The 23,268-nt window shown below is 43.4% G+C and overlaps 1 protein-coding gene across 2 annotated transcripts in view; it reads right to left on the reverse strand.

Annotated features, from left to right (window-relative positions):
• SLC26A4 (solute carrier family 26 member 4) overlaps window positions 1-23,268 on the reverse strand; it is a 48,963-nt gene that overhangs the window by 12,059 nt on the left and 13,636 nt on the right. For both annotated transcript variants that reach the window (XM_027573041.2, XM_027573042.2), the window contains 11 exons: window positions 22,868-23,052; window positions 21,931-22,095; window positions 15,049-15,201; window positions 14,203-14,285; window positions 10,662-10,809; window positions 9,923-10,036; window positions 6,126-6,203; window positions 5,889-5,984; window positions 4,360-4,466; window positions 2,236-2,305; window positions 406-498 (listed from right to left, as the gene is read on the reverse strand). In XM_027573041.2, coding sequence (XP_027428842.1) covers window positions 406-498; window positions 2,236-2,305; window positions 4,360-4,466; window positions 5,889-5,984; window positions 6,126-6,203; window positions 9,923-10,036; window positions 10,662-10,809; window positions 14,203-14,285; window positions 15,049-15,201; window positions 21,931-22,095; window positions 22,868-23,052 — 1,292 coding nt within the window. The remainder of the gene's footprint in view (window positions 1-405; window positions 499-2,235; window positions 2,306-4,359; window positions 4,467-5,888; window positions 5,985-6,125; window positions 6,204-9,922; window positions 10,037-10,661; window positions 10,810-14,202; window positions 14,286-15,048; window positions 15,202-21,930; window positions 22,096-22,867; window positions 23,053-23,268) is intronic.

Genomic DNA, 23,268 nt, shown 5'->3' on the forward strand with positions numbered 1-23,268 from the left:
TGGACTCTCAGCTCACAGAGTTCCCAAACCCCTGACATAACCCTTCTTCTGCCCAACTGTCACACCCAGCCTGCTCTGTCCAACCCCCTGGGATTGCTCCCTTCTGGAAACTCTTCGCATGCACTGTGTATACTACTTATTTGGAACTCAAATTCTGCCGGGAGACATCTTCTACTGTTTTTGTTTTCCACAGTTATTGCTACCTGGATTTTAACACATATGGTATTGTTGGTGTTTTCCTCTCCCCCAGTAGGTTGTAAGTTACTGGATGTTATAATTCTTAACGCCCCATATAAATGGAATAGGGCGTAGGGCCTTAGCCCCGTTTGAGCCAATAAATACCTGTAGAATGAATGAAGTCTCAAAGGAGGTTAGAAACCAAATTTCTAGGGATAAAATACTCACTGTGGACTTGATACATTTTTTAAAACCATCAACGTTGCCATAAAAAATAGGACTAGAAAATCTAAGAATCTTCACTCCTTCGAGTTCTTCAATCTAGCATTAAAAAAAAAGTGTGAGGTTAAATAATCTTGGGCTTCAAACATTTTGATTCAATTTCTGGCTTTGGGGGGCACCTGGGTGGTTCAGTCGGTGAAGCATCTGACTCTTGGTTTCAGCTCAGGCCATGATCACCGGGTCCTGGGATGGCGCTCCACCCCCCCCCTTAGGCTCCGTGCTCAGCGCAGAGTCTGACTGTCCCTCTCCCTCCCCCTCTGCTCCCCACCTTGCTCTCTCTCTCTCAAATAAATAAATAAAATCTTTTAAAAAAATTCTGGCTTTTCCACTAGGAGGAGAGTTACGGTTGTTCAAAGGAACTGGGCAGTAGCACCCACCTCTCCCTGAATAAGGGCTTCCCCCACTTAGAGGCCACAGGTTACTCAAACTGCTGGAACTTTACCATCCCATAGAAGGTCAAGTTAGGAAGGGCCTTCATAAGCAATTACTCAACCCTCTGATTTCCAGATGGAGAAACTGAGGCTGAGAACAGTGACATGATTTTCCTCAAGTTCATACCACTGCCCCCCCCCTTTGTTCTTTGGCTACAATTCTTTAAAAATAGAAAGAAAAAAAAAGTAGCAAACTGAGGGGGTTTGCAAGAACTGAGGCCTAGGATGTCATCTGCTTGTTCTTACCCTGACAGAGTGGCCAGACCAAAAATAAAGCTTACAGAATCCTAGACTTTTCTAGTCTTTAGGAATCTTAGCAATTGCAGTCCAGCCCCTGAGATGAGCAAGCAGGTGCTGGGAGGCTGAGCGACACAGGCAAAGTCTCCCCAGGGTGGAGACTAGAGCTGTAAACTCCCAAACTCAGCCCATGGTTCCCTGAGCCCAAAGGTTCTCTACCACCCTGTTTAGCTCTGGTCGGCACTTGGCTCAACATAACTGAGAAAGATTGTGGAAATAAATTAAGTAGCAGCTAATGGAATTCCAGGGTCAGTGTCCAACATTCTTTTTTTTTTTAAAGATTTTATTTATTTATTCATGAGAGACAGAGAGAGAGAGAGAGAGAGGCAGAGGGAGAAGCAGTCTCCCAAGGAGCAGGGAGCCCAATGCGAGACTCGATCCCAGGACCCTGGGATCATGACCTGAGCCGAAGGCAGACACTTAACCATCTGAGCCACCCAGGCGCCCCAGTGTCCAACATTTTTGATACTTGGTTGTTTTTTTCTGCATTTTCTTTCTCTGCTTTTTCCCCTGGTGACCACTAAGCTACTTTATCTGCACGGAACAAAAGCCCATCAGTGGGCTGTGTCTTTCCTTTGTTTTTTCATTTCCGGTATTATATATTATTTCTTCCAAGGTTAGAGCAACATGTCAAAGAAGGTTCCTTGTGACAGAGGACTTAAAAGTCTCATGTTAGAATTAAATGAAAATCACCTTATGATGATTTCAGGTAATTTCATAGAGGATAAGGATTAGATAGCAAATAAACAGAATTTTGAGGCAACTTCTGGAAATCATCAAATTGCCTATTTAAAAAAAATTCCTCTTACAATGGTTTTACATGAAAAGGACATTCAAACTAGCATGGACACAATTCATCCAAACCACGCATATCAGAAGGCACATTGGGTCAAAGTTTTCATGACCCCCCAGTGGACTTCTAGACGTTCCTGGCAGAAGCCTCCCCCTTAGCTACCTTCTACCTGACACACTAAAAAAGAAATACACTGCCCCTGAAAAGCCAGGCCAGAAAACCCACATGCAGCAAACGTCTCACAAAGGCACTTACATTTTTGTAAGTCTTGGTACTTTTGTAAACGTCAGTGCTAGGAATGCTTCCAAGGCCATTCCAAGAGGGACTAGAAGAACAAAAGTGAGGTCAGGATTTTTTGGAATAGGCCTCCTTTGGAATAAAACATGAGAAGGAATAACAGGTAGGAAAGAGCCCGTCGTTCCGGTGTTTCTGGCCTGTGTCTTCATTACAGATGACAGCTTCCTGCAGCTAACTCTGAAATGAACAGCTGGTGTCTGTGTGGGCCCTGGGGGAAGGAGCACTTTCCTGAGGGCCCACAGAAGTCATGAGCCTCCCATTCCCAGGTGTATAACACTTTAGAGGACAAGCAAAGAGCTTTCATACATGGTGAGTTTTACCTAAGTGCCACCATCCTTCTGGAAGGTCAGCAGTCCTATCTTCATTTTTATGGCCAAGCTGAGGGTCAGGTAAGGTCAAAAAGGCCCCAGAGGTAAGGAGCAGGGCAGCCTTTAAGTTTGACCCCGGGGTCCTCACTGCCTGGCACAGTGCCTGGAACTTACTGGTGAGGTATAGCAACTTTCTGAGGAAGTATGGCGAGTCTTCGGGGATCAAATTAGTCTCAGTTGATAGAAATGGGAGCCTGGGGGGACCAGGAGGAAGTTCTTCCATCAACCAGACTGTTGGTTTCCTGCTCCTGATGTAATTAAGTAAATCCCGTGATTCTTCAAGTGTGACCAGGGACAGATGCTAAATACAGTTCCTGAAGAAAGAGTATCTGTTTGGGGTACTCTCAGCAATGTGCTCCGCAGATCAACCATATAATTACTGGCAATGAGACACTGTGGAGGATACTGCTTTCGCTTGGCTAAAAGCCTAGTTACCAAATCAGCAGCTAAAACGTGCCACTGCTTTATCCTCGGCTTATTGGGCTGTGCTGGATTTTCACGTAACGCTCATAAGGTACGTCGTCTCTCTCTTCAAAACTTTCTCGCCCAACCACACCCCCACAAGGCCAAGAGAGCACGAGAAGCAGCGTCCTCCAAGGCCAGGTTTGGAGTTACTTCCCAGAAGCAAATTGGGCACGTTGGGAGCTTGGGAACTCTCTCAGCCCGTGGGCAACCACGGAAGGATGCAGAGGCAGTGAACACAGCTTTTGGGAAGACCCCACTCCGGCGCGCAGGGGTAGGGAAGGAGGAGAAGGGGAACTGGCTGGTGGAACGAGAAGTGTGGGCTTATGCAAAGCGGGAGGGGTCTCGGCTGATCTGTTTCCTGGTGTCTTATTCCTGTGCAGCCCAAGCACAGGCAGAGAAGAGGCCAGAAGTCTGGGAAGCTAACAGAGGTTTTGAGGAAAGAGACAGGCTCTGTTCGCCTCTCTGCTGGGACGACTTCATAGACCCAGGAGGGCACATACCGAAAGCCTCTCAAGAGTCAAAACAGAAACAACAAAACACCAGACACTCAGGCTCCCTCACAGATCGTTCTCGGTGACGTCAAGCCATGTCTTTGCTTCCTTCCCTCTTCATATGACCTAATGACGCCTACCTCATATAATCATGTGGCCTATGGGGTGCATGCTTCATTTGGCCAATCTGAAGGATAGCTAGCTACAATCAATGCTTTCAAAGTCTCCTGTTCTGTGTTATTAGCTTCAGGAGAAAATGGGCTGTAATCTATTTAGCAGCTACCTTGTCCCAAGCCTCGGGCCCAGTGCCCCACACACTGCATCTCATTTGCAGAAGGAACCACACAGCTACCTTGGTCCTTCGCTGTGTCACAAATCTCTGAGCCTTATCACCACCAAAAGGAGAGTGTAGCAAAAGAGCACCTGACTAAGTGCACAGAGTTGGGAGTGAGATACACCTGGGTTCAAATCCTGACTGTGACTTACTAGCTATGTAATCTTCGGGAAGGTTCTTAACCTTTCTGAGCTTTGATTTGCTTCCCCGTAGAATGAGAATAATAAAACCTATTCATGGGATTTTTTTCAAAGACTAAATATAATAACGTGTGTCAAGCACTATGGGCTTAAATCACAGAAGCCCTCAATATACAGTAACTATTACAAAAGTGAGTGGCTTCCCGATATTTTATCAAAATGGTATAAGAAATCACAGGGCGTGTGGTCCTGTTTGTGGGAAATCTGGGTCTCACATTACTCACAATTGAACTCTCAGGACCACAGTGAGCAGTCCAAACATGAGGCCAGCCAGTAAACCGAGGTCCAGCCCCAGAATGATGGATGCTATGCACGTAAACACCCAGATAACCTAGGACAAAACGGAAATGGGAAGAATTGCATTAATCTGCCAGGTGCCATCAAGTGAGAGACTACCTGTGGAAACAAGATCAACTGTCCATGAACAAATTTCAGCCTTTTTTTTAATATTCTGACTTCATTTCATGTTTAAGTGGAAGTGGAAATTGACCTTTCTGATAAAGACCAGTTGTCCCATTTCAATGTGTTTTCGTATAATTTTTAAATAGGGAAAATATGAACATAGTTCAAAGTGGAATTAATATAAAAAAGGTCTACAGTGGGAAGTCTTGCTTCCAACCGTTTCCCCTCTCCACCCACCCAACCCCCCTCCCTACTTGCGTTCTCTTCTATTTCCGTGTGTGTCTGTGTGCACACGCATGTGCGCGCTTTTCACCAGCATTGCTTTCTGCAAATACGACTGAACAGCAGTATTTTAATTTCCCATCTTTTAATGTATTGTACACACTATGCCATGCTGCTCTGGTCTCTTTTTCACTTCACAATGTGTCTTGGAGAACTTTTCCATATCAATAAATAGTTTTCTCCTTCTTTACGTTTGTCCTGATTTAAATGAGAGCGGGACTCTGAAGGACTTAGCTTCTGGTTATTACAGTTCCTCAGACCCGTTGCAAAGTTTCCTTTGGTCAGAGTTATACTCACCAAGGGTGAGTATTTTGATTTTACTTTGTTTTGTGTTTTGTTTGTCGTTCTATACTACAGAGGTTTTTTTTTTTTTTAATTGTTTTGTTTTTTTAATTTGGTTGGTTGGTTTGGTTGGTGCTTAATTTGTTTGTATGGGATTCTTCCTAGATGGAAATAGATCTCCCCAGAGATACAGGACCTTCACAAAACTTGGTCCACATGGCAGGCTTCAGAGCCTTGGCTTATCCACAGAATTCTAATTTCTGCTCTGGGAATCCCAAAATGCAAGTGAGATTTAGGATATAATGATGTGGCCGGAAGCATATAAGAACCAAATCTTGAGGGCGCCTGGGTGGCTCAGTTGGTTAAGCGACTGCCTTCGGCTCAGGTCATGATCCTGGAGTCCCAGGATCGAGTCCCACATCGGGCTCCCTGCTCAGCAGGGAGTCTGCTTCTCCCTCTGACCCTCTTCCCTCTCGTGCTCTCTATCTCTCATTCTCTCTCTCTCAAATAAATAAATAAAATCTTTAAAAAAAAAGAATCCATTTAAAAAAAAAAAAAGAACCAAATCTTGGGGTGCCTGGGTGGCTCAGTCGGTTAAGCGTCTGCCTTCGGCTCAGGTCATGATCCTGGGGTCCCTGCTCAGCAGGGAGCCTGCTTCTCCCTCTCCCACTGCCTGCCGCTCCCCCTGCTTGTGCGCTCTCTCTCTGTCAAATAAATAAATAACATCTTAAAAACAAAAAAAGAACCAAATCTTATTTCAGACAAAAACAGGTGGTAAGTGACTTACAGCATCGATCTTATTCTGTCTCCACAGACGAGGAATGTCACACACCTGCATGAACATCCCTTTCAGGTTGGCAATGACAACGGCGGCCAAGACCGACTGCCAGGAGAGACAGGGAAGGCTGTGTTATTCGGGGGAATGGCTTTCCATGTGACGAGTTTTAAATCTCCTGTTATTTCTCTGGTGGCAGAGCAGTGAAGCGAGATTATGCAATCAGCGCGCCCAGAAGCAGGGCTATACCTTCTGCAAAGGTTCCAGCAGCTTCCCCAGGGCGACAATGGCGATCATCACAATCCCAGCTGAGATGATGCCGGCAATCTGAAAGACACACACCTCCCATGAGCAGGGCGCATCCTCCTCTTGTATCTTCCAGCTTGCTAGGTGCGGGCAGGAGAGCCTGTTCGTGGGGGCACCTGCCGCTTCCCTACTCCCCCACCTCTGCTCAATACTGTCGAAAGAAATGAGAATTATTTCCTAAAACTACACGATGGAAGGAAAAATGGGAAACATACATAGGGGAGCTACGGCAGAGGAATTAAAGAAAACAGGAGTCCGAGCCTGCTAAGGGAAAGCCAGCGGGACCTGGATTTCATCGGGATGTATTACAGACCCAGAACTTTGGTGTCCGCTCAGGAGGCCAGACTTGCAATCCTTTGCCATAGCAGGGAACCTGGCCACCCCTTTCCCCCCAACAGCAGATCACCGAATGTTCTTGGGAAATACATTCTCACAGCACACGTCGGACTCTCCCGCATTAGGGAACCAGCAGCCATAATGGCAATTTGGACAACACTTCGTACTTACGGCACAGGACTCCCACAAAAGTCTCAGGGGAAATGAGTGCACCAGTCCTGCTGCAGATTCAAAATGCTACATGAGCATGATGACACGCAGGACCGCGTCCCCGGCTCCTCTGAGCATCTGCAGACGCAGGCTCAGAGCGTGGCCCCAGGGATGACGGGGCCAGTGCAGGGGTTAAAGGACTTTCAGAAACTGTACCTTTGCAGGCCAAAAAGCTCTCCTAAGATCGTAAATAGTTAGGAGAGAGGCTGAGGGGTTGGGGCTGTTCTCTGGCGCCATTAGCTCACCAGTGAACTCGGCTGAGACAGCTGGAGCATGACCAAGGTGAAGACCAGAAGCCCTGAAACAGAGGAGCCAAGGAGACAGAGCACCAGAAGCAAAGCGATGGGAGAAGCAACAGGGAAGACGGGCCTGGGCACAAGGGCCGCCTGCTGCAAGAGTTGAAAGAGAGACAGATAAAGCCAACATCAATAGAAATTCCGGAAGCTTCAGGAAATTTCAAAGTCACAGTCTTTCCACCTGGCAAATAGATCATTCAACATTCCGATTATGGTTAGACCAGCCCGAGGCAACATTATGTATCTGATGGACTAAACACCTTGCTTTGTACTTCCAGAGCTCTTTTTTAGGCTCTTTGTGCCCGTTAGCACCACACCTCCAGGATGCCTGTGCCTTGGTGCCTTTCCCTCCCCTATCTAGGCAGAAAAACTAATATCCTCCCTCCCGCCTGCCTGCCTGCCTGCCTTCCTTCCTCACAATTGCTTAACCAACATTGGTTGCCTATCATGAGCCATTTGCATCTTGCTGTGGATGCGGGGCTCTGCAAGTTGCTGAAAGAAATGGGGATCTGGGAACAGAGACCACAGCCAGCTGCCCAGCTCATGCCAGGAGAATGGCCACCTACTCCCTAAGTACACGTAACAGTAAGCCGCCAATGATGTGGACCGAGATGAATTTTGGTCACTCTATTAAAATCTGTAAGGGATCCATTACTTGTACTTACTTTATAAGGCTGAATTGTGGGAATTGCTGTAGATTTTATGTCTATGAGCACATTCAATCACTAGGTAATTAATGATTCTTCTATAAATGAGAAGGTAATCAGAGCTGAGAATAGTTTGTAATCAGAATTAGTTTTTGGTGAGTCGGTAGGAGTCAGGTGGGGTGAGAGAAAGAACAGGTTGTAACGTTAAGCTCTGCTACAATCTGAGGACATGCTGCAAACAGTTAATGAACACTAACCCCCATTACTCCGTTCATTCGTTTGGGAAATATTGCTTTTATGTGTCAGGCACAACATATGTATCACTGGGACTATGATGCTCCTCCCATCACGAGGAGAGGCTGATGGGAACAATTAGCATTTACGAGTACGATCCAGGACTCTACAGACGTTTTTATTCAATCCTCACAACATCCCTTTGAGGTGGATACAATTAACATTCCCATTTTATAGATGCTGAGACTGAGGCCCCAACATAAGAGAAAACACAAGAAGCCACACAACAAGGGAAGACCTGCCAATTTCTGTGGTCATGAGTCCCTGGATTTCAGTCCAGGCACTTAGACTTTTAACCCCAGAACTTAGTATACATTTCAGTAATTAAATATCAAGCCACTTCTGTACTTGCTTCATTCTTCACTACTGAAATCCTGGCACCCTTCATTCCTAAATATAATACATGTCTGTGTGTGGCGGTGGGTATTAGCTTACCAGAACACCATTATCCCCTCAAAGGAATCGCTTTACACGGGCATTCTTCCTGGGGCGGCTGGCCCATGCCTCCTTTGAGCCTGGAGGCCACAGCAGGAGAGTGGACATCACCAGTCGGGGACCCACCTGCACTCGCATACAGCCCTGTGCCCTGGAGAGTCTGTCAACGCCCCATCTCCGATGAAAGCAGCGGAAACTTGCATGCTGACAGCCACCATCGGAACACGGGGGCAGCTCTGGAAATCACCTCTGACCTCTCCCCCTGGACCACAGACCCCTGGCTCAGCCTCCTGGTATGGGCTGTATTGTCTTTCCTGCTCCCTCAGAGCTAGAAAGGCCTGCCCCCCACCCCCAAAAAGGAAGTTCAATTTTAAAAAGAAAAATTCTGAAAACTAAAATTAAATGTTGTTCAACAGGAGCCAAGAAATTGGAAGAGGCCCATTCTTCCAATCCCCCCACACAGAGATCCATTATAAATGGGAGAGGAGCATCACATGCGCCCTCGGGACAATTAAAGCTCCCCCTGGACAAGCCACTGTTAGGGAGTCACTAGTTTTCTCGATTAATCTCTTGTACATGTAAGTCTCTGCCTTACTAAAACCCTATCTGCACACTGTCTGTGTTATAGTGCTTACTTCGGATTCAAGGACGTCCTCCTTTATAGCCTCAATGCACTTTTTACTCTGAAATAATAACTCTGTGTGGGGAGGGAACCCCCTGCCCCCAGGCACGACAGAAACACAGTTCCTGAGCCTGTGCCTCGCCTGCATCCACCTGTTTTGGCAAATCTGACCCCACCTATTGTGACTAGAAAGGCTAGCCTTTGAGAACGGCTTATGAGCTTTCTGGCCAGTCGAAGGTGGGGTGATTCAGAGACAAACTGGGATGCCGGATTCTGGGTCACTTTGTGAAGGCAATGACTTAGAACCACATTGAAAAGGCAAGATTAAACCCACGTTCAGAACTTCAGGAACAAAAATTGTCCTCAAGAAGAAGGCCAAATGTTATGACCAAACTATCCTTGGCTGGCAAACTTGTTCTATGGGATGAAGGCCTCCGGAGGAAGTTCCTGATCCTTGGGAAGGGAATGTAGACAGACACTTTTGATCCTCCTGAAAATACAATACCTCACTAATGCCATGAAGTGCTCACGCTCGGCCTTCTCTATCCCCAGATAACAAATTGATAAAAATCAGCATTCTTCACCACTGATTCCTTGTCAGTTCTTATTGTCCCTGGAAATGCAGGTCGGGTGTAGCCACCTGCCAACTGAGCACTGACACAAAGAGATGCCTTTGAGAATGTGGGCACTGGGCAACCGTGAATGTTGGTTAAGAGGTTTCTGGTGAGGAGATGGATCGAGGAGATGGAGGAGCCCTGGTCGGATCCGCTCAGGAGGCACAAGCCTAGGCGCTCAAAGCCTAACTGCCTTGCTCGGTTCTTGCGCAAGCCTTTCTGAGGGCCGCTCCCCTGGCCCGTCCCCCGCTGGAGACAGAACCCCGCACACACTGCTGTGCCTTACCTGGGTCTTTCCCCCAGTGCTTTCCTGGACGGCCGTGCGGGACAGGGCGGTGGTGGCAACAAAAGAAGAGAAGAATCCTGAGAAGATGTTGCTGATCCCAAAGGCAATGAATTCCTGAGGCAGAGACCGGGGGGCGGGGATGCTACAAACAGAATCACTTGGCAAGACCCTCACCCAGCGTTTAGGGAAGCAGAGGAAGAAAGCAAACTCCCAAGCCCACCCTGTCTGGTAGCCCCAAGACACTTGCACATTTGTGAGCAATTTAATAGCAGCAACCTGGCAAGGCAGCACATGCCCGCAGGGGGAAAAAAAAAAAAAAGGCCCTGCATGTATTTACTGCAGTGAACCACCTCAATTTAAAGCAGTCACAACCATCATCGATGGTGTTTGGTGCATGGTTTTGCTATATTATAACTCCCATTACATAAGATATATCAGGAGACACTGGACTGCATGAAGAACTCTCACGCTGACCTAATACGCATTGAATGTTATTTATTTGTTATTTATGACCTGACTGAATTAACTCTTAAAATTTGGCTTACTTCAGAAAGAAAAGAGATGCAGCCTGCATATTTCAAAATAATTTCAAATTAGCATGCATAAGAGGGAAACCAGCTCAATAAGGGCCTGTGGAAGCAACCGATCCCTTCTTGAGCAGACAACAAAATCCATCCTGCTCATGCCTTTTTCTTCTTTGCAGCCCTACAAAAGCGGGTCAGCGTAAGGGTGACCATACCTGGTTCCCATCGATGGTGTAATCATACTTGATGGCGTAAACCTTTCCCACAGACACTGCAATAGCATAAGCCACCACGGCGATGGAAAACGAGGCAGCCAGCATCTCAGAAAACAGGCTCACAGGTGGAAGTATGGGGGGCAAAAACCTAGTGAGTTTTTAAACGAGAAAAGGGCAGTGAGGATTTGACCACAATTCTCTGTTCCTATGCCACCAAAGGCTATACCCACCCAACCCCAAGCCAGGCATGAAAGTGCTTGATCCCAAGGGGAAAAGCACATCGAGACAAGTAAGTGGTAGCATCGCTTTTACAGTTTTTAATTCGAAGTTGGTGCTATCTCATGGGCTGATTTCTTTGTCTGCTCTTCGAGAACCTACGAACGCTGCCTTATCTAGACCCCTGACATGAATAAGCCTGTCATTATGGATTCTGTAATATATAATCCCATGCCATGCCATTTCACACATTAGTGTTTCTCCTCGCACAATTTTATCTTAAAGGTCTCTGAATTTAAAAGATAGTCTGGCCATAAAATGAGATGTGCCTTGTATGAAGAGAGGTCAGGTCTATGAAAGAGACAAACAATAGAGGATGTTAAAAGAGCTAAGTAGAAAATCCATATCTTAAGAGCCATGATATTTAAAATCTTAAGTCCAGAAAACATTACATTTATGCAATTATCAGAATGTTCCAGAATCACAATGAGTAAGACTTCCCAGTGACTGTGGGGTCAAACGACTACTGTTTGAGATACCAGAGCTATTTTAAAAACCATGTAAAGAAATAAGCCTAGGGGCACCTGGCTGGTTCAGTCAGTCAGTAGAGCATGTGATGCTTGATCTCAGGGTTGTGAGTTTAAGCCCCATGTTGGGCGGAAAAGCCCACTTAAAAAGGAAAGGAAGAGAGAAAGAGAAAGAGAGGAAGGAAGGAAGGAAGGAAGGAAGGAAGGAAGGAAGGAAGGAAGGAAGGAAGGAAGGAAGGAAACCTACACGTTTATAATCATTCATTTGTCCCCAGATATGAAAACTGGGGGAATGGCTTTCATGTACCTGTATCTTGATGACTATCCATAGAGTATATATCCAGAGGTCCCTAGCCAAAAAACCTCCAAAACAAACAAACAAAAACAATCTCTCTCACCTACCTCACTTATGTCTGAGTTTCCTTTAATAGGAAACTACATTTTTCCCCTCTAATTAGAGGGAAGTGCTACAGCAGAAATGAGATTATTACAGAAAGCCATAGAAATTTAGAGATAGCTAGTATCCTGATATCATCCAAATTAATATGCTAATCTAATATCCTAGAAATGATTGAATCTACCTCTCTCCTTTTGTTGATAAGGGAACTAAGGTCCAGAAAAGTGAAATGACTTGCTCAAGGTCATTTAGTAGGGTCCAGGCATGAATGCTGATTTCCTGCATAACAAGGTCTGTCTGGCTTTCTGCCCCAGGAGCCTTTTTCTCCCCACAGGTGAGGTTAATTTCCAGACTCCTTTTCTCCCACATCCCATCCTGACTCACAAGATTGGTATCACATCTCCACTTGTCTGGACGTGAGCTTAGACCTCACTTCTTAAAACCGGGTTTGTGGGGACACCTGGGTGGCTCAGTCAGTTAAGTGTCTGGCCTTCGGCTCAGGTCATGATCCCAGGATCGAGCCCTGCATCGGGCTCCCTGCTCAGCGGGGAGCCTGCTTCTCCCTCTGCCTGCTGCTCCCCCTGCTGTGCTCTCTCTCTGACAAATAAATAAAATCTTAAAAAAAAATATATATATATATATATACACACACACACACATACACACATATACATAAAGCAGTCTTGTGACTCATTCCCGAGACCCATTCAGACTGACTTCAGGTAGTTTGGTCTGTCCAGACACCTTTCCAGTCCTGCAAAGAGTTCTGCTTTGATTTCAACCTGATGCCCCCTGCCTGCCTACTTCTCCAATTCCAGGTCCTTCTACCAGGTCCTCGATTCCCCAGGGTCACAAAGTGGAAAGCACAGAGACTTGAAGTCAAAGGACCTGAATGCTGGCTCCATTGCTTGGTAAGTAACTGACTTTATAAACTTACCAAGTCCCAGTTTCTTCGGCTGTGAAATGGGGAACTATATACTCTTCTCATAGGGTTATTGGAAGGAGTCAAGGAAGTATGATAAGTGTAAGTAATTAGTACCTACACACATAGCAGATACTCAGTAAATGTAGGGAGACCGTAAGTCTGCCACGCACCTGCCATCCATTTGAATTACCTTGCTGGATCTTAGCAGTGCTGATTTTTTGCCCCAAGTCACTCACTTGGGGCCCAGGCTGGACACCTTCTAATGACCGCTGAGTCAACCTCCTGCCCTTCTTCAGTGGCCCCGTGTGGCTGCAGCCAACCCTCCCACGTCTGGCCTTATTATGAGATAACACTATGAAGGGGAGTGAGGGTGAAGGACACGTTTCTGAAAAGATAAGGGTGGGGAGCGGTGGGTCCCTGAAGGGCCAGAGGACCCAGAACAGAGAGTCGGGCGTGATAGCCATGATGCCAAGTGCACCTCTTCACTTCAGGTTGGCCCTGAGCGTTTGGCCAATGCACCACCACTCCAACTATAAGGGAAAAGCGGCCTTCAGAAGGCAACCGGGAGAAAACCTCTGTGATTCTGCTGACCTCCCCTTCCTGTTCCCCCGTGCCACACTCTCAAGTGCAAAGCACATCACTTCAAAAGCAGTGGTAACAAACATGATGGCAGTGACACCCTCTGGCACCAGTACCTGTTGGCTATCTAACAGTAAGTCTGGTCACAACTGCCGGAAGTTAATGTGACCCATCTAGTAAACGTCTGGGTTTCCTTTTTAATGCTGTATGATAAAATTACAGCGTAGTGCACTCGGTCCATTTTACGACATTTTACAACAGATCTCATTGGCATTTCAGAACAAGCCCAAATTAAGGATTTACTTTGTTTTATAGGAGACCCCCACCCCCACTCCACCGTCACCCCATCTAGGTGGTGACAGAAGTGGACAAAGGAATTCAGCTCTCCACTCTTCTAGTTCACCAAACTACCAAACATATACAAAACCTCCCTTAAGATGATGCATTTTATTCATAAGAACCAATGACATAATTATTATCTAAGATTGATTAAACTCATCGGTGGAGAATTTAGGCCAAATGTCCCTTATTCCTTAAGCAGATTGTTCTCAGTGTGATAAATGTTACTAACCATGATTCTATATGTATTATATTATAATTATACATATGAGTTTAAGTCAGGAGTCTGGTGGTTAACTGTACATATCCTGCCACATTTTAAGGAAATGAAGAAAAAAACAGAGCATATAGGAGCTGCTTTTCAACAAATGGCTTGAACCTTATCTATACATACAGTTTATCTGATAGTTTGCTCAAATGGGTGCTTCTTTAAGATCATACACAGAGATGACTATTCAAGGAGCACAAATGAAATGAAGCTTGTAATAGAAGGTTTCCTTTAAATAGAAAATACTGACTTAATATATTCGTATTGCCTAAGAGGAACTCCACACTCACCCCCTTGGGATGGATTTCACAATGCCAGCATTGTAATTTTTTTCCAGGTTGGCTCCATATGAAATGGCAGTAGCAATAATTGTCTGAAATAAAACAAAAGAGGTTAAAAAAATAAAAAACTCCATTTTTCCCCTTTAAATTTTTTTATTGTTATGTTAATCACCATACATTACATTAGTTTGAGATGTAGCGCTCCATGATTCACTGTTTGTGCATAACACCCAGTGCTCCACGCAGAACGTGCCCTCTTTGATACCCATCGCCAGGCTAACCCAACCCCCCACCGCTCTCCCCTCTAGAACCCTCAGTTTGAAAAACTCCATGTTTTAACAACTCCCCCCCCCCTCCTTTTTTTATCTCTTCCTTTGGAACGTCACCTTGTTGGTTTCTTTTTTTTTTAATCCAAGTATAATTAACACACAGTGTTGTATTAGTTTCAGGTATATGGTACAATGATTTGACTTTTCTATACATTACTCAGTGCTCATCAAGATAAGAGTGCTCTTAATTCCCTTTATCTCTTTCCCCCATCCCCCACCCACCTCCCCTCTGGCAACCACCGGTTTGTTCTCTGTAGTTAACAATCTGGGGGTTTTTGTTTGTCTCTTTTTTTCTTTGTTCATTTGTTTGGTTTCTTAAATTCCATATATGAGTGAAATCATTTAGTATCTCTCTTTCTCTGACTGACTTATTTCACTAAGCATGATACTCTGTAGCTCTATCCACGTTGTTGTAAATGGCAAGACTTCATTCTTTTTTATGGCTAAGTAATATTCCACATATATTGCAACTTCTTTCTTGTCAAACTCATTAATGCTAAATTTTCTAATTACACGTTTTACTTACCACAATTACTTCTATAGGAATAGGGACTGGAATTTTGTGCTTAAATCGATCATTCACTTCCTTAACCGCCATACAGATGATGATGGTGAGTAATCCAGCAATGAAATCAGCAAGATTGGTGTTGCCAATATTCTGGAAAATCTCAATCAGAGTCTGTAAAAAGAAAATAATTGTATATTCTCCCCATGTGAAAAATCATGATAACATCATCAAACGGCACTTAAAAATTTCATGTAAAATCATAAAAAAGTGTTGGCTAATACAGAGACCATTAAAAACATCCAGTCTTGGCAATATACATACCAAGGTATTAATGATGGCTAATTGGAGTGGTAAAACCATGGGTGATTTCTACTTTTTTTGTTTATCTGCATTTTTTACAATAAAAATGAGATGTTTTAAAAGAAAAAATATCATTACATACTGAATTTTACTTGCAGAAAATCTTTAAAAGTTTATATCAAAGTGGTTTTACAGGGACTATTAAGTGACCCAATTTCACAAAGTTGATGTGGTATTATTGAGATTAAAAACTGATAGACCAAAAAGTCTCAATTAGCCAGTATTTTAGGTAAAACTCATCCCCAACCTGAATGTTTCGGGTGGTAATAAAAATACCTAAATACTTCACATGTAGATACATAGGGACTGATCCATTCTTCATGCCAAAGAAAAACTACTGAATTGATACATAGTTCAAATATAAATTTTTGGAAATTAATTTGGTAATTAGTTCAAACTTGAACTGAGATGACTTAAATAAAAGCAACTCTTTCCAAGTGGGCAGACAAGCCAACTCAAGAATAAACTCATCTTGTTTTGCAAATAGGAGGTTTCTGGGAATCAAAGGAGATTAATTCGCAAGGGAGAATCCCAGGGAAGAACACTAATACCTTTGTTCCAGCAGCTTCGGTCCTGTAGAAGGCATGATTTAAGAAGGTAATAATCTCTCAGTGAAGGTTACCTTTTTTTTTAATGAGTCCTTTTATAGATATATTTTTATATGAAAATAAAGGGATGGAGCATTTGTCATTTAAAACAGGTATCTTAATTTTATAGACAAGCTATATTTAAAGTAATTACAGTGACAATCCAATAACAGTTGTGTATAAAGAACCTGACGTGGTCTAGCAGTCGTTTTGCCAGCAACTCCAACATTCTGGAAACGTTCAAGAGTAAGGGAATGACGGGAGAAGTTTTCATGCTAGCAGAAGACATCCACCAAATGCTGAACTAGAGTTCAAGCATTTGAGTTACAGGAAGCCTCTTGGACTTTAGAGTATTTTTGCTCTTGCTTTAAACCCAATACCAGGGCGCCTGGGTGGCTCAGGTGGTTCAGCAACTGCCTTCGGCTCAGGTCATGATCCTGGAGTCCCGGGATCGAGTCCTGCATTCGGCTCCCTGCTCAGCGGGGAGTCTGCTTCTCCCTCTGACCCTCCCCCCTCTCATGTGCTCTCTCTCTCTCTCTCTCTCTCTCATTCTCGCTTTCTCAAATAAATAAATAAATAAAATCTTTAAAAAAAATAAAAATAAACCCAATACCAATAAATTTACTTTGCCTTCTAGAAGTCAGTCAAAATTGCTAGAAGCAGTTACACTGATAACAAGAGGTGAAGCAAATGATAGCAGGTTGAAAAAGAGAAAATGGGGACACCTGGGTGGCTCGGTCGGTTACACATCTGGCTCTTGATTTCAGCCCAGGTCATGATTTCAGGGTCATGGGATCGAGCCCCGCATGGGGCTCCCCACGTTGGGGAGTCTGCTTGGGATTCTCTCTCTCCCTCTGCCCCTCCCCTGCTCACACACTCACGTGCTCGCTCTCTCTCTCCCTCTCTCTCTCTCTCTAAAATAAATAATCTTCTAAAGAGAGAGAGAGAGAAAATGGAGGAGGTGCACCAGTGGGCACAGTAACTCAAGACTTTAGGGCGCCCGCCATAGGCGCGGACGGTCCCGCGTGCCTCAGAGTCATGATGGTACTGCTGTTTGGTCCTTCCCGTCATCAGTTTTCTGATGACGAGCCTCCTTAATTCACAGGCTCGATACAATATTTCACTTAACTGTCTATACGGTAAAGGGTTACTTTCAACTCAAGAGGGAAAAATCCAAACTTGAAAATAAACAATCAGATAACTATCCCAATCATAAAAACATTTTCACCTTCCAAAAATGATCACTCCAGGATTCCCATTTAATCTATGAGAGTCACTTAAATCTTTGAATAAAAAGCACCTCTGGTATATTAAAAATGTAATATGGGTTACAAAAAACAAAATCAGTTTATATTACACAATTGCATTAAACAAGCATATAAATATATTAGTTGCTTATATACTGAGGTATCTCCTGTGAAAAGTTTTACAATAAAAAGTTTAGTCTATGTAGAAATAAAACTGAAGTAGTCAGATTGTACTCAAAGAGAATAGAAACAAGACTCTAAGAAAGCACTGAAAACTAATTCTAATTTAGTTTACTATTAAAACACTTACTAATATATGTTTAAAATGTGCATACACATATGAATCCATACTTCAACCTAAATCATAATAATGACCATTTCAGTGATGGGAAATATTTTACTCTATTTCCTACCATGCTTGGAGAAGTTTAGGACCATTTCATTAAGATAATTTCTTCCTTCTTTGCCTAGCATTACCTGGGGGTACGAAGCCATAAGAAACAAATATATACCTGCTGTTACATTTGAGGAAACTTATCAGCTAACCTCTGGTGCCAAATTTATTTTAATCCATCTTTATAAATAGAGAAAACCCTTTATAATCACCCCTTGTAGTCAGGCATTTCCTCCTGCCAGAAACAATTTTTGCCCATACGTAGATCAACCCTAAAAGTGTTACTTTCCTTATTAGAATGGTTTAATTTTTACATACTGAAACAGATTCAAAAGAGTGTCTGATCAAGCCTAACGGTGGCTTTCAAAACTCTCATCATCCGGGCAGAAATTTTCAGTGTGGTCTTCCTCCTCATTAGAGGAAGAAATGAGGAGGTGGCATAATTTCAGTAAGCAAGCAGAAAGTCTTGCTTTGCCTATTGAGACAAGCCATTCAAAGTGAATGATAGGAAAACATAATCACCCTTAAATGCTCTATGTGATTTACTTACATAACTGAGCAGCTACATGGTGGCAGGAGGAGTATTATTCTGAATTCTGCCAACACCCTGTCATTCCCCCTTCTGCAGCCTATCCTCAGTGGCTCTGGCATTTGTTAGTTAAAGTTTTACTTTTTCTTACTGTCCTGATATTTCCTCTTCCAATTCTTTGTATTGTTTTCTTTTTGGGGAGGAGTTGGGGGAGGGAAACAATCCAAAGTACAGCCTTACGACAAAAGAGATGTTAAATTGCTACATGCCAGGGAAAGTATCTTACAACAATCTTCCAATTTTTCCTGGAGGAATCCACTACTACTCTGCATTTGTTGAAGTATTCTTTCACGAATGATTGTATCTGGTTATGTCATAAACAAAATTCTCTGTTCAAGTACTGAGGGATTCATTCAACCCTTATGCAATCCTTTCCAAACCTGCTGATCCTTAATTTTCTGAAGAGCAAGCTTAGAGTCATGATGACACAGGGAAGACTGAGATATCTTCATCTAACCTGACTGCTCTGGAGGAATTTCTCATAAAATTCTATGACACATTTTAACCTAAGATTTCAAGGAAAATGTTCAACAGTCACATAACAATTGTGTTTGGTTTCAAAACTTTTTTTGACCTTGCTCTAGTATTTCTTGGTTACTTTTGTCCCTGTTTGAAAGTGGGATCATTTGCAGCAAGCTTTGTCTTAAACATAGTCCTAGGAAAGACACAAAGAAATGGAAAGACATTCCATGCTCATGGATTAGAAGAACAAATATTGTTAAAATGTCTGTACTACCCAAAGCAGTCCACACGTTTAATGCAATGCCTATCAAAATATCAATAGCATTTTGTTCCAGAACAGAACTGGAACAAACAATCCTAAAATTTGTATGGAACCACAAAAGACCCTGAATAGCCAAAGCAATCTTGAAAAAGGAAAACAAAACTGGAGGTACCACAGTTCCAGATTTCAACTGGTACAGTCACTCTGGAAAATAGTGTGGAGTTTCCTCAAAAAGTTAAAAATAGAGTCACCCTACAACCCAGCAATGGCACTACTACGTATTTATCCAAAAGCTACAAACATAGTGATTCAAAGGGGCACATGCACCCCAATGTTCATTACAGCAATGTCCACAATAGCCAAAATATGGAAGGAGCCCAAATGTCCACCGACAGATGACTAAAGAAGATGTGGTGTGTGTATACACACACACACACACACACACACACACACACACACTAGAATATTACGCATCCATCAAAAAGAATGAAATCTTGGGGAGCCTGGGTGGCTCAGTTGTTAAGCGTCTGCCTTCAGCTCAGGTCATGATCCCAGGGTCCTGGGATCGAGCCCCACATCGGGCTCCCTGCTCACCGGGAAGCCTGCTTCTCCCTCTCCCACTCCGCCTGCTTGTGTTCCCTCTCTAGCTGTCTCTGTCAGATAAATAAATAAAATCTTAAAAAAAAAAAAGAATGAAATCTTGCCATCTGCAACAACGTAGATGGAGCTAGAGGGTATTATGCTAAGTGAAATAAGTCAGTCAGAAAAAGACAAAAACCATATGATTTCACAAATATGTGGAATTTAAGAAACAAACAAAAAAAAGAGCAAAAGAAAAAAGAGAGGCAAACCTCTCTTTTTAAAAGTTAAAAACTCTTAACTATAGGGAACAAACTGATGGTTACCAGAAGGGAGGTGAGTGGGGGGGTTGGGGGAAATAGGTGAGGAGACAAAGGAATGCACTTGTGATGAGCCCTGGGTGATACACAGAAGTACTGAATCACGGTACTGTCCGCCTGAAACTAATATAACACCGTATCTTAACTATACTGGAGTTAAAATAAAAGCTTAAAAAAAAAACCAACATAGTCCTAGGAGAGCAGAAGAACTATTACTAACTGTAGAGGTCCCCCAATGGCCAGGGAACCAGGTTAACCATTGGCCTAAGCCTCCTGTGATCTGTGTGGATGCAAGCCAAGCAATGTTTACGAAGAGGTGAATACATTCAGTAAGGGGTCTTTTGGTGGATTCAGGGGTCAGTGGATTTGTACGGGGAGTAAAGGGTTCCTAGCCCATTGGAGGCAGTCAATAAATACCTGTTGAATAGATGAATTGTATGAATGACAATGAAGGAATAATTGAATGAACGGTTGACAGGAAAAGTATGAAAGCAAGAAAAAGCCAAACGTGCCAAGGACAGCAAGGGTGAGAGGTCCCGTCCAAGAAAGGCAGTCAGAAGGTTTGAAAATGAACCAAGCACTCGGTAGGAGCAAAAGCAACAATGACAAAAATAATTCTGAATCAAAAAACAGCCTGCATTAATTGGCTGGCTCCTTGGGAAGTGAACAGTAAGCTCCATGAGGTCTATTCACCTTAGTAATGAAATTAACAATAACAATAAATAAATTAAGCTCTTACTATGAGCCAGATAGTGTACTAGGTACTTTATATGGATTTTCCTTTTTAATCCTCACAATTCTAAGAGGCAGCTACTGTTATTATTCCCATTTGACAATGAAGGATCCTGGGGTGTAGAGACGTTAAATAGAACATGCCCCAAATCACGTAGGTAGTAGGTAGTGGGACCCAGATTCCAAGTCAGCTCTATTGAAATTCAAAGTCCCTGACTGATCACTGTTAGACCGCCTCCTCCACCTGTTCCCACTGCTCAGCACGGTAGGTGGCCACAGGCACTGGGCAGTATTTGCTGAATGGAAAGGGCAATGTGGGATTACGGCACTGTCGTGAAACCGACCAAATTCCTGACCACCTCGCTAGCTTTTACATATGGATGCATGCCTTATGTTGTCTTAGAAGCTAAGCCGTGGGTCATTAAAGGACTTAAACTCCATTCCTAAGGCTAGCACATTATTTTTGCATAGTTTCATTCTCCCCAAGCTGGGATGACATCACGTTACTATCATTATCATTCTCAAGCATCAATAGCATGCTTTATATAGAACATATATTTAGATCCAAGAACTTTTTCAAATCTAATTAGTGTGATCTACATCCTTCTTTTGCATCTCTTTTGCATGTTGAATCATCTCCGAATCTAGTGTTCTTTTTCATCTATAATTGCTGAGACATTTACATTATGCATTTTATGGACTCTTGCAGTTAGAAAGGGCTTTAGAGCTACATCTCCAGTCATTTTATGTTACAAATAAAAAAAGAAGCCTTGAGATGTGAGATAATAATTCCAACCTAACTACTTTTTCTGAGTACTTATGTGCCAGCCTCTGGGCCAAGTGCTTCTCTTACACCCTTATTTAACCTAACTATGAATACAGATACTATTACCAACTCTATTTGGTAGAGAAGGAAACTGAGGCATGGTGATTTGCTCATATAACTAGTAAGCAGTAGCGTGAGGACATGACTCCAGGTCATTCAGCTCCAAACCTAAGCTTTCAGTCACTATCCCCCATGGTGTGTCTATGGTCACTCAACTTACCAGAGGCCAAGTTGAGACAAGAACTCAGGTCCGTGGCCTCACAGACGAGACTTCACTTCACTATACCCCTTTGTTTTCATTAATATTTTTAAGTGCAGTGACACTTCTGAAACCATTTTGACCAGCTGAGAACGATGATTTGTAAAATGTGCCGTCTTCGGCGTTACTCCTGATTCTATTGCTTGCTTTCAGAGAAGAATGTTTTCCATGGCATCCCAAAGTAGGGGATGGAGGAGGAGCTTACGGTCTCCAGACGCAGGTTGAAGAGGAAAAGAGGAGAGTTCTCTCAGTGAACCAGGCCCGGGGTAGAAGCCACACTTACGTAGATAATGGAGAGAATGCCATTATAGTTTCTGGTGGAAACATTGAGAACGATCTTCAGCTGTGAGACCAGCACTTGGAAGGCCGCAGCTGTTGTGAATCCACCAACCAAAGGATCTGCCAGGTACCTCACGATGAATCCAATCTGCAAACCTCCAAATATCAACTAGTGTAAGAAAGAAAAAGTTAACATTTGCCTGAGAGAAGGACCAACTCTCTTGAACTATTAACAAGTTAAACTTAACACCAGTTAAAATTCTGCTAATAACACAAAAATACTGGGGCGCCTGGGTGGCTCAGTTGGTTAAGCGACTTTCGGCTCAGGTCATGATCCCAGGCTCCTGGGATCGAGTCCCGCATCGGGCTCCCTGCTCGGCAGGGAGTCTGCTTCTCCCTCTGACCCTACCCCCTCTCATGCTCTCTCTATCTCATTCTCTCTCTCAAATAAATCAATAAATAAAATCTTAAAAAAAAAACAAAAACACAAAAATACTTGTAGGAATGCCCCTCCACCGCTCTGAAATTTGAAAACTGTGGTAATCTGAACCTTGAAGTATTTCTAGATATGTAATAAGAAAAGCAAAAATCATGTGGCTTATTTCTATGCCTTTCAGATCCCATGGCTCTGCTCACCAGGACACTGTTTCTCCTTTGTTGGCTCTGCACGCTTCCCTCCCTCATCCTCATTTGAATCACACATGTTATTCTGATTTTTTTTTTTCTGTCTCTGACTTTGATGATACTCGAGCCTTCATAAGTGGGGTCTTGCTGACTATTTCAGCATCTGACCTAAAACAATATAATTTAGAAAATAACTTTGGGGGTCTAATAAATTGCTCAGTTTCGTGTTTAAATGAATCTTGAAGTCCACATGCTTTACACGCAGTTATTTCAAATAAAAATCATGCCGATCCGTATTGTACTTGTAATCCCATTACCTGTATGATTCCAACCAAAAGAGTAAGGGTGCTTGCAATCAATACTCTTGCCGTATCTCTGGCCACATAGTCTATCACCGTGGTATTGAAGGCGGTGCCATTACTGCTGGGTATGCGAAAGTGTTCATCCGGGGCCATGCTCAGCACAACAGATCCCACCATTAAACTGACCACTGGGAACGGCCCTGGGGGAAAAAAAAGCCTCTACTGATTAATAATTATTCATCACAAATGTTTAGGTCCAACGTGTGTACGTAGGATTAGAAAGATGTGTGAAATTATTAGCTGTGATTGGGAAAATCTTGTTTGTTCACAAAGGAAGCTATAAAGCAGACGTTTCAAGGCATTCGTGACCCAAAATGAGCAAGAGAGACATATAGGTAGGCAATTATAATACAGCA

This window comes from Zalophus californianus, chromosome 12 (genome assembly GCF_009762305.2).
Source record: "Zalophus californianus isolate mZalCal1 chromosome 12, mZalCal1.pri.v2, whole genome shotgun sequence".
Lineage (NCBI taxonomy): Eukaryota > Metazoa > Chordata > Mammalia > Carnivora > Otariidae > Zalophus > Zalophus californianus.